Source organism: Gigantopelta aegis, chromosome 9 (genome assembly GCF_016097555.1).
Source record: "Gigantopelta aegis isolate Gae_Host chromosome 9, Gae_host_genome, whole genome shotgun sequence".
In the NCBI taxonomy this organism is placed as follows: domain Eukaryota; kingdom Metazoa; phylum Mollusca; class Gastropoda; order Neomphalida; family Peltospiridae; genus Gigantopelta; species Gigantopelta aegis.
In genome coordinates, this window is record NC_054707.1 from 48,529,247 (window position 1) to 48,546,351 (window position 17,105).

At 34.7% G+C, this 17,105-nt stretch overlaps 1 protein-coding gene across 1 annotated transcript in view; it reads left to right on the plus strand.

The window, feature by feature from the left end:
* Nucleotides 1–12,781, plus strand: part of LOC121380934 (cullin-2-like) — a 32,762-nt gene extending 19,981 nt beyond the window's left edge. The window contains exons 13-21 of the mRNA XM_041509975.1: nt 2–130; nt 922–1,008; nt 1,630–1,776; nt 2,022–2,099; nt 2,565–2,631; nt 8,418–8,611; nt 9,736–9,837; nt 10,799–10,915; nt 12,641–12,781. Coding sequence (XP_041365909.1) covers nt 2–130; nt 922–1,008; nt 1,630–1,776; nt 2,022–2,099; nt 2,565–2,631; nt 8,418–8,611; nt 9,736–9,837; nt 10,799–10,915; nt 12,641–12,772 — 1,053 coding nt within the window. The 3' untranslated portion in view covers nt 12,773–12,781. The remainder of the gene's footprint in view (nt 1; nt 131–921; nt 1,009–1,629; nt 1,777–2,021; nt 2,100–2,564; nt 2,632–8,417; nt 8,612–9,735; nt 9,838–10,798; nt 10,916–12,640) is intronic.
* Nucleotides 12,782–17,105: the final 4,324 nt, after the last annotated feature.

Consider the following 17,105-nt stretch of genomic DNA (forward strand, 5'->3'; position numbering starts at 1 on the left):
GCTGGCCAAATACTGTGATACTTTATTGAAGAAAAGTTCTAAAGGTACCTCCGAGACCGAGCTAGATGACAAGCTCACCAGCTGCATAACTGTGTTCAAATATCTTGATGATAAGGACATATTTCAAAGGGTAGGTCCTTCAAGAAAACAGAAATATACAAATAAGATTATTAACAGCTATTCTCAGACATTAATTGTGGGGAAAAAACCAACCCAGTGCAAAATTTACTTGATTTTTGCCTAATTCCACTATGTTAAATAAATGTCACAATATATATTTTTTAACATTTTGATCTTTTAACCTTTTTGTTTTTTTGACAGTGATAAAGAATATACTTTTCTACATTAATCTTATACCAAAGAAGAAAAAAAGAGTCTTATTAACGACAATTTAAATTAATTTAATGCTGAGAAAGTTAGAATTGGAGATATTAGCCATTTTTAGCATATGTGTATGATACAGCATTGGCTAATTTTCTTACTATTGTCAGGAATTCTTGTTTTAATTACTGTATTAAGTATTAAGTTTGATGTACCAAAGGAATCTCTATACGTGTATATTGTAATGTAATAATAAGCATACCGTATCGTAAATCATCAAATTAATGCCAGCAAGATAATGTGAAAATGCTATCAATGTACTTGACACATATTTTTAATCAATAACACCACCAACAAAAATAAAATACAAATCAAAAATGCCAACAACTCAGCATTTTAGTTTTACAGTGTGATTTTTTTTAATTTGTATTTTCCAGATGCCTTTAATTAATAAAAATACACATTTTAATGTATCCCTGTCCCAGACAATATTATCTTGACACAGTATTTTCTTTATTTACAGTAAATAATAAATACATAATAAGTTTATTGATGATAAAATATCTTGTATTGATTATTTTGTGGTTTTGATTTTACCAGTTTTACTCGCGGATGTTAGCCAAGAGATTAATCTACAGCCAGTCAACTTCCATGGATGCCGAGGAAGCAATGATCAACAGACTGAAGGTAAGTAATTAGAGGTTTACTCCCATGGATCAACAGACTGAAGGTAAGTAATTAGAGGCTTACTGCCATGGATGCCGAGGAAGCAATGATCAACAGACTGAAGGTAAGTAATTAGAGGTTTACTCCCATGGATGCCGAGGAAGCAATGATCAACAGACTGAAGGTAAGTAATGAGAGGTTTAGTCTCAAGTTAGCTGTAATTTTCACTAAAGCTATTTATCATACATTAAATGTTAGATGTTTAGTCCTAAATGGCCATTCACTTTTTGTCAGTCTCAGTGTTTAATTAATTTTTTGTATTCATTTAGCAATAAAGTTACGAATAGAAGCACTAGTATAGGTTTACATTCAGAAATAAGACGTACATGTAGGCTAATGCTTACTGATCAAGCCTTACTTTGTATTAGTAATAATTGCAGTCATGTTGAGTCACATTTTTAAAAATATATATATGAATGCCACCCATCTATGAGTATGACAACCACTTAAAACTAGTTTGACTCCTCTCTCGCTCTCTTTCTCTCCCTCCCTCTCCCTCTCCCACATTCATACATAATGTACACTATAAGTCCATTAACATATTTTTTAAGTCTACTGTTGATTACATTCGTTGTCTTACAGCAAGCCTGTGGATATGAATTCACCAACAAGCTGCACCGCATGTTCACCGACATGACGATTAGCAACGATCTCAACACCAAGTTTTCAGACTCTCTCAGAACTGACAATGTTGATCTAGGTGTTGGCTTTTCTATGTTGGTCTTACAGGTAAAGATTGGTATATTTCTTACAAAAGGTTGTTTACAGTGCTGTGTAATAACAAGACATGACTTTCGTTATGATTATTAGTTTTTCAGGAGCAGTTTGTATACAAAAATAGTTTGTGATAAGAATTTAAGAAATATTAAAAGAGAGTGGAATGATAACCTGCTTATTTCGTGATATTAAAATGAGTCTTCAGTGTGTATGTTTTAGAGTGAATTGTTTACAAAGTATTGTCCATTTATTTTTAGGCTGGTGCATGGCCCATTGGTCAGACTAACCTTCCAACTTTTGCAATACCTCAGGAATTGGAGAGAAGTGTCAGCATGGTAAGGTCTATAAAAAAAAAAAAAAAAAAAAAAATTCAGCTTTTGTTTTTCCATAAACATTTTACAAAGTGTATTTTCTTTGATCTGAAATGCCATATACTTATTTTTATGTAAATATGCTGGTAGAAAGTTTTAAACATTTTAAAGATTGCTTTTTTAATATCAAATTTGATCAATTAAACATAAAATAAAAACTTATTTTAATTCAGAAACTGTCATACCATATATGTAAAATACAGGAATATGATAACTGTTTCAAAATAAAACAAATGTTTTTTTGTGATATTGTCACCTTTTATTTATATAAAAATATGCATAAAGGCATGTAATGTTTTTCTTGACATCTACAATAATAGTGTGTATTTGTGGTGGTTTTTGTAGTTAATGGATTTTGTCTATTTTCATTTTAAGAAGGTTGGTTTAAATTTGTTTTTATCTAATTATATGTGTTGAATTTTGTTTTAGTTTGAAGATTTTTATAACAAAAGTTTTAATGGAAGAAAACTGACATGGATGCATAGTTTTTGTAGCGGTAAGCAAAGTTTATTGTCAAATATTTATTCATGTATATGTATGGCAAAGTTAACACAGCAATGACAAAGTTCATATTAAATCATATGTATAGGAATAATCTGTGGGATTTAGCCTAGTTTGATAGTTTGTGCTTTGAATTGGTTCGGTCATTGGTCTCCGTGTGTTTCCTACCATTACTTCTTGCTGCTACTAAAAAAACAAATTATGGTAAACAGCAATAGATTTTTCTCTTAAAGAGTTGAAATATCCATTTTTGGTAGAAGTAGCTTATGTTTTTGGGGTTTTTTTTAAATAGCAGGTTAAAACAATAAGATGGCACAGGATGAATGGTTTTGGGATAGTGTGTGGCAAAATACGGGTGCCTCGAACAATTATGTTTCCGAGCCCCACCAGTGATAATTTGAAATAATGTAACCGAGCAGGAAGCGTTCTCTTCAGGGTCTTAGAAGAGTTAAGGTCTATTTAAAATCCAGATATAACAAAATACTAGATAACACTAGAAATGCAAATAAAAACACATCACAGAAGTTGGAGAATAAGCATTTATTTCACAAAACACAAATAAAGCAAATCGTTCACATTGAGTTGATTGATCGCTTTATTTTCGCGACGCGTGTTATTGACCAATTATTGTGTCTTGTAGCAATAGTCAATAGTCTAGCACCATCTTGCCGTAATCAGCACCATGCTGCCATGAGATTAAATAAGCCTTTTTCACTAATTAATTCTAAAATTGCCTTTATAAAACACCCAAAAAGGTATTATTAATTAATAAAGTATGCCTTTTATATCTTTTGCCATTCATTTATTAAAGCCAAGTGCATAAATTACATTAATGTTTATTTCAGTTAATTTTTGTGTATTTTTAATGAAAAACAAGTGCCCCGAAAATGGTGAAAATGCCCCAAAAGTGTTTGGTCTACCATGCTTTGTGAAATTTCTAGGGAAATCACTGTAGCCTACTCGAAAGTATTCCCCAAAAGAAACACAACAAGGCTGGGAAAGGTTCGAGGGTTTATTCTCTCTATCACACCATACGCGTGGTTCTGTAAAAATAATTACAAATGATAAATATACTAATAATAACAATAATTAACAACCTCGACTTAATCATAAAAATAAATTACAAATGTCATTACATAGCAATATATATATATACTCATTTAAACCATTATCACACAATTATGCCAAGTTACTGGCATAATACTTTCCTTCAAAAATATACATATACTTTCAGGCTTCGAAATTCACGACGGCTCCATGGCATTTGCCGTACTGCCATGTGCCTTTGCCATGATGCCTCAAAAATACCAGTTACTTTACGGCTATGAATAACCGTGCCCTTTTAATTACCTGCCGTGGTGCCCCTTTTGTGTATGTGTGGTTTTTTAAAACTTGTATAACCCTAACTTTTATTTTAAAACATTAAAAATGCACAAATTCAATGTTCCTCGGTAGTGTTTGTATACAGTTTCTTGGTCATGTATTATAATTGCACATCGAACGTAACAAATGATAAATTACGGTTGAAACGTACCCACCGTAACTTGCCGAAAGTTTTAACGTCGCACATTTACGAAAAAAAACTTAAATAGCCGAAAAAGAATCCCGGGGCAATTTTTTTTTTTTAAATAGGCTAAACCATGCCTACGGGAGGAAGAGGGACAAAAATTGCCAAAACTTTTTCATTATTATAGGTAAAAATTATTATTATTATTATTAATATTATTATTATTATTATTATTACTACTATTATTATTAGCTACTAGTATTTAAACGTCAGCTGCGTTCAACCAGACCGAGCGGAAAAACGTCCGCTAGACTGGTTTATGCGCTTCACAATAAACCAAATGGCCACGTTGAGAACCAGTCAAATAGTTCACGAAAACAAACATTTGCTGGCTGAACTTGGGGCTGTTGTTATCGATATTCTTCATGACAAATTTTGAAATTAAAAAAAAGTCTGTCCCATCATTCTATAAAAAAAATGTTTTTTGCTATTAATTTCAGTTTTGTTTGACGTAACAAGAAAAGTAAAAGTGTATTGGAAATAACAAAACAATACTAATTTTGTGTGCACTTTACAAATCAATCGGCCTAGAAATGAATAACCTGTAGTAAATTTCATAGTAATAAAAAAAGGCGTTCCCTGTGGGACGGACTTATAGTTTTAATGTGTATTAGCCTATTGAACGGACCCATCTTAAAATCACCTAAATTAATGTATTCCCAATTAACTGAAACACGGAAATAAATGTGAACTGTTTAATGTTTGTGGTTATTCTTGAATATTCCGTTTATTTAATTATTACCCATGCTCAGCAGTTGATAGGCCTATACATCACTGGCGTAGGAAGCGGGGAAGGGGGTACTTTGTAGCAGCATCGATGGTTTATATATTAATTTTATATGTGTGTCTGTGTGCCCACCCACCCCACTTTTTGGTATTTTCCTACAGGCTACACCCGTGTATATTAACAAATTCTGGGTACTAGGCCTAAGCAGTAGCCAACAACGAAAATTGTACCACGTCTTCTTCAAATGATCTTCACCTTTGCATGCGGAAAAAAACGCGATGACTTGTAGTCTGTGCATGTGGTATAGAGAAATCCTTGATTGTTTTGTTGAGATCGCACGTTGTTTTTGGAAAATAAACCTACAATGTATGAGATGACTGGAGTTACGATAATACGATATATTTTCCTCTATAGGCCTACAGTATTTAGCAGTTTGTAATAAAAGCCATTTAATCGCCACACACGTTACGGTACTGTCATGCGATCTCGTGTGTCACCAATTACCGTGGTACCTAATAAGAGCACGCGTTAATGATTCAAATTTCAAACAAATTAGTTATGCACATATCCAACGTCCAGGCATGTCTAGTCTGGGTCCAGTCTCTAACAACGCCAATGATTGGGTCCAGGGCACGGCGTAAGAAGGTGTCAAAAAGTGGGGTGGGGGACATAAACATCATCGCTGCTGCCCCTCAACCTTCATTTAACACACACACACACACACACACACACACACACACACATATATATATATTAAAAATAATCCATAAATGCTGAAAAGGTTTTTTTCTGGTTAAATTGACTTCCAAAAAAGACTGCCTTGGTGCCCTTTGAAAATATATGAACGTAGCCTTTGTGCCTTTTAGGTTAGCCTTTGTGCCCTTCATTTCCTAGATTTTTAAAGGCTATTATAGCCTGCCCTTTTAACACCGAATTTCGAGGCCTGTACTTTTCGGCGACATTAGTGCCAAAAACAATCATCAAAATAATTACATGCATTTAAGATAATTAAATGTGGTTTTACAAAAAAAAAACAAGTAAAGACTTGGCAACATTATTGCCAACGTCACTCGATTACAAAACAAACAACTTCCCCATTTTCAAATGCTGTCAATATAAAACAATAACATTCGGGTTTGTATGACAAACATTAAAATAAAAACCATTACAGAATACAAACCGGAATGTTCGATTTTCAAAAAGAAAATATATATACATAAAATACTCGGTTACAGCGCAGGTGAAACAAGTCATATACATTGGTCAAGACACGTGAAACACCTTCGCTTGTAATTCAGAAATAGACAATATTACTACTACACACCTTCGCTGTGGGCGATGAACCGTATAGGATGATAACACTACTACATGTACCTGGGCTTCATCCTGTGAATAAATGGGTAAAATATAAGCTGACACTCAAATGGATAATAAAACTACAGCAATTAGACATCTCCTCATCCAACACTAATCACTAATTCTGCTTATACAATTAACTTGCGCCTCTTTTTATACGTTTAATAGTATATATCCAACACCTTTACTTTAATTACTGTTTATAAAGTTAACTTGTCCATATATATATTTATTCGTTTAGTGTGTTTTAGTGAATTCAATATTAAAACGTATTTACGTAGCATTAATTATGGACGTTTAAACACTTTTCCACATTATGTATTACATTTACATATATCTAAAATAATGAGATAAACATTATAATAATTAATACATGCATATTAGTCAAACCTGTAAGTGCCAAAAGGAAGTCTCAAGATAACGAAAGGCTCAAGAAAAGGAAAAGGCAAGTCGTAAGTATGTAACGTTTACTGTGACTGTCTATACTCAGTGCTGCACGGACCTGACTCATGATCACGTGACACCAAATACACATAGCCATTGGATAGAATCAACCAATGACTCGTCCCTAGCCAGTATGGCGAGAAACAACCATAAAAGGCTTTGTCTAATGCATCAATATGATATTCTCAACGCAGATCGAGAATATCCTATAATAAAATAAGTAGAATCCTAAAATAAATATTAATTGTAATAGATAAAATGTGTTATTTATATACAAACGGCCAAATATTTATTCCCTGTTACATCACTATTACGTCATTATTTTCCAAGTTCCTCCAATTACACATCGGGAGGCAACATCATATAACCAAACCCGGATATGGTTCAAATTCACAATTAAAACCCATCTTTAACTTTAATTATAGAATAGTTTCTGATTAGTTATAAATATTATTCTTTATATCACCAATGTCAAATAGCATATATATAAAAATAAGAATGTATAATTAACAACACTTTAGATCGGCTTACATTTTACTTGCCTCTACGAGTGTAAAGAATGCCCAAGATAACCTAGTAGTAATACGAAGAGATTGTTGGTAGATAAACAAATAAGATATTTAAGTATAAAATGTTGTAAACACTTATAACTTCTATTATTTTATTAGATCGAGAACAGTACTAACATTTTAATACTTTTATACGTTCCACTGTGACCCTAAATTCCAACCAAGCATCCTTAATACTTCATAATTAGAATACAGCAGTATTTAACCGTGATAAATAAGCACTTTTAAACTACATCGAATTTAAAGCAAGAGCCAAAGCAGGCCAGGGGCCGCTTCAGTATTTTAGGGCATTATGGAATTAAAATGTAACAGAATCACAAGTTAAACAGCAGATGAGATGATTGTACATGCATCTCTTTAACAACATAACCTAAAGGCTATAAATTTTTCTCTCACTATATGCCAAGTAAACAAATAGTCATATGTTAGGGTTGCACACTAACATTTACTTTTTCATGCATATCAAAACAATTTCTTTGTCAGAATATATTCTGTGGAAAAATAGTGCAATGTTGAAACGACTACATGACTGCTATTTTTAGGAAGTGTATTCAATTTGTAAATTTCTCACTCCAGCCAGTGCACCACGACTGGTATATCAAAGGCTGTGGTACATGTATGTGCCATCCTATCGTGGGATGGTGCATATAAAAGATCCCTTTGCTGCTAATCGAAAAAAGAGTAGCCCATTAAGTGGCCATAGCAGGTTTCCATATGTCCGACACCATATAACTGTAAATAAAATGTGTTGAGTGTGTCGTTAAATAAAACATTTCCTTCTTCAATTTGTATCTCCATGCAGAAAATCAACATACTAAATACTACTGTAACAGTGGTCAATCTACTTTGAAAAGGTATCTCAGTGTTGTGTATTTTAATGAAGAACTGTTTCCTAAACCGGATTATAATAAGCTGCTGCCAGAAATAACGACGTGAAAAATGGTGGTGTGGTACCTTAGACTTCAGATAGCCGTAGTTTAATATATGATGAGGTGTCATTAAACAAATATTCCTTCCTTTTTTTTATCAAAAAGAAAATGGATATTTCATTTTTACTGTTTATATACAAAATATATTTGCGTAACTAGTGAAATTGTTGTCAATGAATTGTTTTGCAGTTGATATGAAATTCAACTACACAAAGCGAGTGTACTTCGTGACGATGGGCACGTTCCACATGGCCATTCTGCTGCTGTACAGCAACACCACCAGCCTGTCCTTCAAGGAAATTGAGCAGCACACACAGCTCCCCGAGAAAGAACTCGTTAAACAGCTGCAGGCGTTAGTAGATGCAAAAATCCTGGAGGTCCAAGTAAGGCAATGGGCTGAATATTTTACCAAAACACATAGAGGCCTGCCATGAATAGGTGCCTGCCTTACATAAACGTCTATGCCCAATTTCACAAAACACCGTAATGCTAGTTTTGCATGTAAATGTAACTACGACTAAACCACAATTCTTATTAATATAGTAGTACAAATAATATAGTTTGAGGTATACATATTTCATTTTCTGTTGTCCTTAAAATACTCCATCTTCCGAATGATGTAATTTTCTGTGTGAAATAGATGCCAAACGTGTAAAAAATATGACTGGTATACAGTGTTCGAGATTAACGGTATCCCGATATCCCCGGGATACCAGAATTTAATTTTGGTTACCAGACTTCAAGAACCCAGTATCCCACCGGGATGACATATAATACTAAATTCTCAGGTGGGATACCAGATTTTGAAATGTTAGTATCCAACTGGGATACTGGCCAAAAAATTTAATCTCGAACACTGGTATAACTGCTAGTCACAGACGTAAATTACGATGTTTTGTGAAATGGGTCTCACTTTATGCTATTCTAGCTTTGTGATGTTAATGAACATGTTATACTTGATCAGTCTCATTGCATGGCGAGACCAACAGGAAAGGAGAAGGATTTTTAATTTATCAGTAAGGTAAGAGGTTCCACAAGTACCAAAAGGTTTACAAGCCTACTTTAGAAGATGACCTGACAGCAAGGCTTTGTTAGAAAACTTTAACTTTAAACAAATAGAAGCTTGCCTTGAATAGTAGCCAGGCCCATAGTTTCGAAGAAATCGTAAAAACATTGTAGGCTATGATGTCACTAGCTTACGATGATTTTACGATTTCGTGGGGCTAAGATTGCTTCGAAAATATGGGTATTGTGTAAACAAGTATTGCAAAAAAAAATAGTTCTAAGCCTAGGCTTCTGTCGAAGGATTTACGGTATGTTTTTGAATCTGATTTAAACCATGGACCCTATTATGCTTGGCTGACACTACCTGTTGGTATTTATATTGAAGGTTCCTGGGCTTTTAATTTGATATAGCAGAATTGTTTTTGTAGAGTATTCACTTTAAACTATGTTTTTTAACTAAAGATACAGTATGAGCTAAACTATTTGTTTGTTTTTGTTTCAGGCAGAAATTACTCCTCAAGTTTCCCTGTCATTAAATATGGCATATAACAATAAAAGAACAAAGTTCAAGATAACAACAGCTGTTCAGAAGGAAACACAACAGGTGAATAATTCTATTGTAAAGTGGAGTTCAGTAACATTTGTAAAAATTAAATAGTGTTGATATGGAGCCAGGTTAGTGACAGGGTGTTTGATTGAATGTAATTACAGATGGGAGAGGGACGGGAGAAGAAATAGATAGATGAAAAGAAAGTGAGTTCAGGTGATCTGTTAAAGAAAACACAACAATAGCAGGTAGTCAGTCATTTGTCAGTGTGATGATACTATTCAAATTTAAACTACTATGATTTCAAGCATTAACCGTTTGGTCACCCTTTTTTAAATATAAATATATAATAGTAATAAATACAATTATTTGGTTGTAGTTTTGTGTGGCATGTAAATCAAGTTATTATCTGTACATTTCACAACAAAGATGTAGGAATATGTTCTGTCATTATTCCAAATTGAGACTGCCTTGAACCAGAACCATATATCAATAGACTTCCTGGCATGTCAGGGGTGAGGTGTAGCCCAGTGGTAAAGCGCTCACTTAATGCGCATTCAGTTTGGGATCGATCCCTGTCGCTGGGCCCATTGGGCTATTTCTCGCTCTAGCCAGTGCACCATGACTAGTACATCAAAGGCTGTGGTATGTGCTATCCTGTCTATGGAATGGTCCATATAAAAGATCCCATGCTGCTAATCAAAAAGAGTAGCCCATGAAGTGGTGACAGTGGGTTTCCTCCCTCAATATCTGTGTGGTCCTTAACCATATGTCCGACGCCATATAATCATAAATAAAATGTGTTGAGCGCATTGTTAAATAAAACATTTCTTTTCCTTTCTGGCATGTCTATCCCAAGTCCGATCTCAGGCAGGGCCAGTGGTCTGACTTGAGATGGAACTGCCTTGAAGTCCGGCTATTGTAATGTTTAATGTGGCTATTGAAGAAACTACTCACACTTTGACTGGCATGCCTTCATGTGTGATCTATGATTTACTGTAGCATGTTCTTGTGACAGGAGGTTGAAATGGCTCACTCAGCGGTGGATGAAGACCGCAAGATGTACCTGCAGGCAGCTGTGGTCCGAATCATGAAAGCACGGAAAGTACTCAAGCATAATCTCTTAATTCAGGAGGTAGGTGTTTTAATTATATAATATATTATGTGTTTTGCTGGCCTTGGTGGTGTAGTGGTTATGCAGAGTATGACAAATATTTTGAAAAGTCACTAGCCACAGGGCTAGTGGGTTTGTGAAAACCACTAGCCCACCAAGATAAAGCACTAGCCCAAATTCCTGATCAATTATAACTGGATTTTTATATAATTTTTGTAACATTACACATTTACGAGTATAACAGTAAAATAAAACAAACACTTAAATCGTGTAACTTTCAGTTTTGTCGTGTCGTACGTTTTGTCTTTTGTCAAGTGTGATCCATCGTCATTGTCCCGTTTTCGTTTTTGCCCTCCCCCCAGGGAAAAATAATTGAGCAAACTCTTGGTTGGTATCTAAACACACTATCAAAATAATTAAATTTAAATGAGGATACGACAGTGTGACACACGGTAATAGATGGTTCAGTGTATTTGGTAGTTGGGTTATATATTTAGGGCCTACTATTTATGTCGCCAGGAACGGTGATGCCAAATACAGGGCATTATCCCGTGTCAGACCGATATCAAACGAATATAACGGCGACATCTAATCCGTTGTTAATTGATGAACAAAAAAGGTATTATCTTGTATCGGCAGCTGTGACGTATTATCCAAACCGCTACATGTAATAGGCCAAGCCGAGTCAGTGCATGTGCGGTTACCATTAAAGTAAATTGTTTTCCTGATTGCCGATAACCACATGTCAGCGAAGTGTTAAATTAGAAAACAATAGGTAAATAAAACAAACACTGAAATTCAAAGCATGGCTGGGGTTTACTTGATTGAGATTAACCTGTCGTCGCGATTGGTGATTTCCAAGTTCTTAGCCTAAAACATATGTGCGAGATTAAGTACCACGTGACGTGTCTAACCAATCAAAACACGCATGTCATTAGACTTTATTTCCTGTGCCAGAAACTTGAAAGGGAAAGGTAAACAATGCATGCTGTAACTGTGACGATGTAGAGATAGCATGTTACTGCAGTTTGCAGACCTAGCTCAAGTGGATTATTAGTATATATTGATTGCGTTGTTGATATTATTCGATGACAAACGTCACAATCAAATTTATTAAACGAAATTTCAGCCGAGAGAAAAAGAAAGAAAGAAAGAAAAAAAAACCCACGATCGAGCGATGACGAGAGGAGGGGGGAAACCACTAGCCCGCAGGGGCTAGTGGTTTTGCGTTTCTCACTAGCCCGAACTTAAAAACCACAAGCCACGGGCGTCGGGCTAGCGGATTTGTCGAACTCTGGGTTATGCCATCAGATTAATGTCTAGTAGGTACTGGGTTCACATCCTGGTATCGACTCCCATCTAGAGGGAAGTTTTACTGATTCAGTAGATATGTGTAGGTTAATGCACCGACTTCTTCTCTTTAATCACTAACTCATTGTCCTCGACAAACAGCCCAGATAGCTGAGGTGTGTGTTCAGGACTTCATGCTTGAACCTTCATTAGTTATATGTTGAAATAAAATGAAATGTTTCACCTGCATCGACAGTTGTGGATGAAAATGTATGGACATAGTACTTTTCTGACAGTCCCAGTCACTCTTTTATGTTTAAGGTCATTTCTGATTAATGGACCAGTCCATAGCATGGTGGGGTGGGGGATGATAGAAATGCCCCAAATTGTGAGGTCAGGTTAAGTATGAATGAAAACAAAAACATTTTCTTCATGCTTTCTTATTTTTCTCAACAGGTGATCAGCCAGTCCCGTGCACGGTTCAACCCGAGTGTGCCAATGATAAAGAAGTGCATAGAGACACTGATAGACAAACAGTATTTAGAGAGAATGGCCAACACGACAGACGAATACAGCTATGTGGCGTGATGCACAGCACTTGATTCCGTTAGAGTGAGACTCCACCAGTTGGGAGTGTGTGGACCCGTGTCTCGTAACGCCCTCGTACACAGTCTCGACAAGACTTCCAGTGTGCCGTACTGTCTGGAGCCACACCGAGTGCGACAAGGTTTTCTCATTCACTCTCTCTCTCACACACACTCCAATACGGAAACATTTTCTCGAACAATGCCATGAAATATGTGATACACGATTAACAATGTTTGTATTTGATTTTATTGTGATTTCCAACATGCAGAGGTTATACTGGAAATACGTTTTCTTTAGCCAACGTCAGAGGATATTTTTTTTTTGAAAATTATTGAAAGTACAATTTATGCAAATTTCAGCCAATCTGTGTGAAATATAGCAGTTTGGTTAATTTGGTTTCAAACAAGGTGAGACCTGAATAGGATGAGAAATGGATGTCTTAGTCATCATCATCATCATCATTATCATCATCAACAACAACTATTTAAATCATCAGTTTACAAAAATAATAAAATAAAAAAACTCCCATTATTTAAATGCATTGGATAGAAAAGAAATGAAAATGTGTTGACTGATATTATAACATAGTGTTTGTTAACCATTTTACTGTTATTGGTTTCCTAAATGCTATGTCCTGAATAGTATATTAACGAAATGTTGCGAACATTCAGTGGTTGAGATGGAGACTTTGTGTTTACTAAATGGTAAATATCGGTCATTATCTACAAGATGGAGAAAAGCAGTCCACTGCTGCCGTATAGGTTGCATTTTCCACCAGCAGCAAGATGATTTTCATATGTAGCTTACCACAGGCACAGGTGTGTCAAAGCTGGAGGGGCCGATATTTAATCAAACATATACGAAAATGAACTTAGTCATTGATTCACTCAAAAGTAAGTCAAATTTTAAAAATTCCTGGGGACTCCCCTTATACCATTGTAGCAAGATGGGAGACCACTCCTCTGTTGTACCTGCCCCTTCACCTTCCTAATGTCAGATTCCGTTAATGCTCTTGGGATAGCACATTTTAAAACTGAACATATCTGTGAAGGAGAATCTGTTTCAGCCAGACAAAAATCTTGGGTTTCTATACTATGGAACTACATTTCACCCCTACTTTTGACAGTGAATGAATGTCTTAAGTTTTTTGAGTTTTGACTTTTGCTGAAATTGGAAGGAAATGATACAGAATGAATTTAAAGTACTAGTGTTGGGTCGTTAGTTCTAATCAGTTTGCACCAAGTGATCTATTTTCAATTTTTCAATAAGTTAAAGAGTTATATAATCACAAGAAAGATTTAAACTATTAGGATTATGCACCTATTCTCGTGTTCACCGAGAAAGACTTGACAAATCATTCACTTAGTACCTATTTAATATCTGTTTTCTGTACGTACCCATGAAAATAAATCAAACCGTAGCATATTTTCATGAATTCTATCATTCAAACTGTACAAATGAGTACAGTTACCATTTCCTGTGACAGTTAATTATGGATATTTATGATCAGTTATCTCTTCAGTAGAGCCTAACCAATAGTTTTCTATTATAATCTATCATTGGAACATCACTAGTAGATATAATATCCAATACAATCATTTGACATGAATATGTATGAAGATTTACAAAGTAAACATTTTATGTCATGTGCTATTCCACTGATCTTGAACCTTGGGGTTTGGAGGGTGGGGGTTAGAGCACCATGTGGTATCATTGTAAGGTGTAATGTAAATCCCTGTCAATAACAAATTTAGTTTTATTTAGTTATTTTCAGTTCCTAATATAATAAACGACTTTACAATCAGATGAGGTATAACAACCCTAAAGCAATTATTGAGCATATAATATTCTGCCAGTTGATTAAATGGAAAACTGATATGATCTCTTACGAGAAGTGGCAAATCAGTTGGCAATGTGCTATTATTTCTTAGTTTGAAAAAAAAAATTGAGTTTTAGTTTTGTTTGATTTAATGAGATGTTTTGTAATATCGCTGTTGAAATGTGACTATGTCATTGTATGGCGAGTCCTTCTGGACATAATGTTCCACCACACATTATAAGCAAAAATATATAGAGAATTCGTCTTTAGTGTTCTGTAATATGGAAAATATCAACTGAGTTTACGTTAATCAGTGTTTTTGTCAAGGCTCCGATGATACAAATATCGATTAACTAGGTGAGGTCAATATTTTACATATTAAAAACATGAGTAGCGAATTCTATTTATCATGTAACTCTTCTAAAATAATTTGATATTTAGTAAATCAGATAAAGTTACCTCCATCGGTAATATGATGTCATAGCGATTAGCGTAGAATGTAGTTTGACAATGGATGATATGGGCAAGTTATAGGATAACAGTTTATAATCTTTATTAAAAGTTATCAAATACTAACATTAACCCTTGCCCTAATGTAGAAGCTGAACAAATAACTGGGACCCAATATACCCAGTACTGCAATGAAATTACACTGCAGCCAGAATATTTGATGATCAGAACGTATCATCTCTTAATCTTACAATTGTAGTGAAAGCTCATGAACAGCCTCCTGAGGCACAAAACATACCTGGCCCCATGCTTATAAACTTTTAATAAAGTCCAGACTTTAACATCATGGCAACACCATTCAAATAGCATTATGTTAAAGTCTAGACTTTAAGTTTTGTAAGCATGGGCCCAGAGCTAGATCGGAGTCTGGTGAATATAGGGGACATAAGCTGGGGAGGGTTGTATTTATTGGTGGGTCGGTGGATGACCCCCACCCCCCACTGAGGGTAAAATAATTTTTACAGAATAATATTAGGCTATTCATATAGATGTCCAGGGAAAACGTACATTAAAGTGTCTTCTAGGTTCATTTTTGAAACCAGCCGCCACACACACACACACATACCCAGGTCCACACCATACTATGCCTCTGGTGGTACCTGTAAAAAAAAAACAATACACAGAATCGAACATGACAAAACAGATAAGATATGTCTATATTGGCACCAACTACAGATCTGGCAATAGACAAAATGTTTTGGGGTTTTTTTTACTGATTATTATATATATACATGTATATACAGTGGACTCTGTCTAAACTGGACTCACTTCGTACTTTCGAAATAGTCCGGTTTACATAGAGGACTGGTTTAGACAGAGTTCATCCAGAGTTATGGTTCTTGAATGATCGACAAACTCGCGATCAACAATGACATTTGAACCCATGGATGGTTGGAAAATACAGTCATACAAGCCAGACTTGCAATTGATCATTTCACAAACATAAATATACTTAAAGGGACATTCCTGAGTTTGCTGCAATTTTTAAGATGTTGTCGACTAACAGACTTTTTAACGATTGTAATTACATATCAAATATATTTTTCTGCATAAAATATTAGTGGCAGAACTTTAAACGTGTTTCTGGTCGTTCTAATGTTTGTACTAGGTTAAATTTCATTTTATTTCCTAAAACATTATTTATTCGTACATACGAATTAAAATTTTGTGCTAAATCTTTCTGTTTTGACTATGGATTTGCATCAAATTCTTGTAGTAATTTGACTTTAGTTTCTAACGAAAGTTCGATACGTTGTCGTTTTTTGGGGTCACCGCCATTATAAATAAAATAAGACAACACAAAATATACACGCACGCACGCACACACACACACTAATATTAATCCGATTGATCTAACGGCTTACCGCAATAAAAGTAAACTTAACACGAGTGCGATTACATTTTGTATTTGATCTTGTGACGGCGTCCTGTTTACTTGGCAATTGACTATCATTGTTCAACTAATTAAGCAGCCCATCGTTCAGTCAAATCCCAATCCTGTGTAGACAAAGGTAATTAATACATGAATGGTTCTTTTGTTCTTGATTTTTTATCCGGAGTCCGGAGTAGACAGATTACAGATTAGGCAGAGATTTATACCTAAGAGATAAACGGTAGCTGGACGGGGCTTTAGAAACTAATTATTATTATTATTTTGTTTTGTTACATTTGAGCTTAATAATATATAATACTAGAAAGTATTGTGTTTTAGCCATATTTGTTCTGAATTTTGAAGTAGGTTGTGATAAGTATTGAAAAGACTAATTTATGTAAATTTTTATTAGACAGATACAAATAAGAATTAAATATTATTTTTGCAAAATAGAATGCGTAATCATAAGGCCATTGAAATGTTTGAGCGTAAGGTAGAAACTGATGAGAATGACCAAAAACTCATGCTGGTTGGAACTCCCTTATCTATACCAAACAAAAAATACTAGGGATGCTGGTTTTTAGCTTTGTTTTTTCTGATTTCAGCTCTTTCTTTTTTTCTCTGTTTTTTTT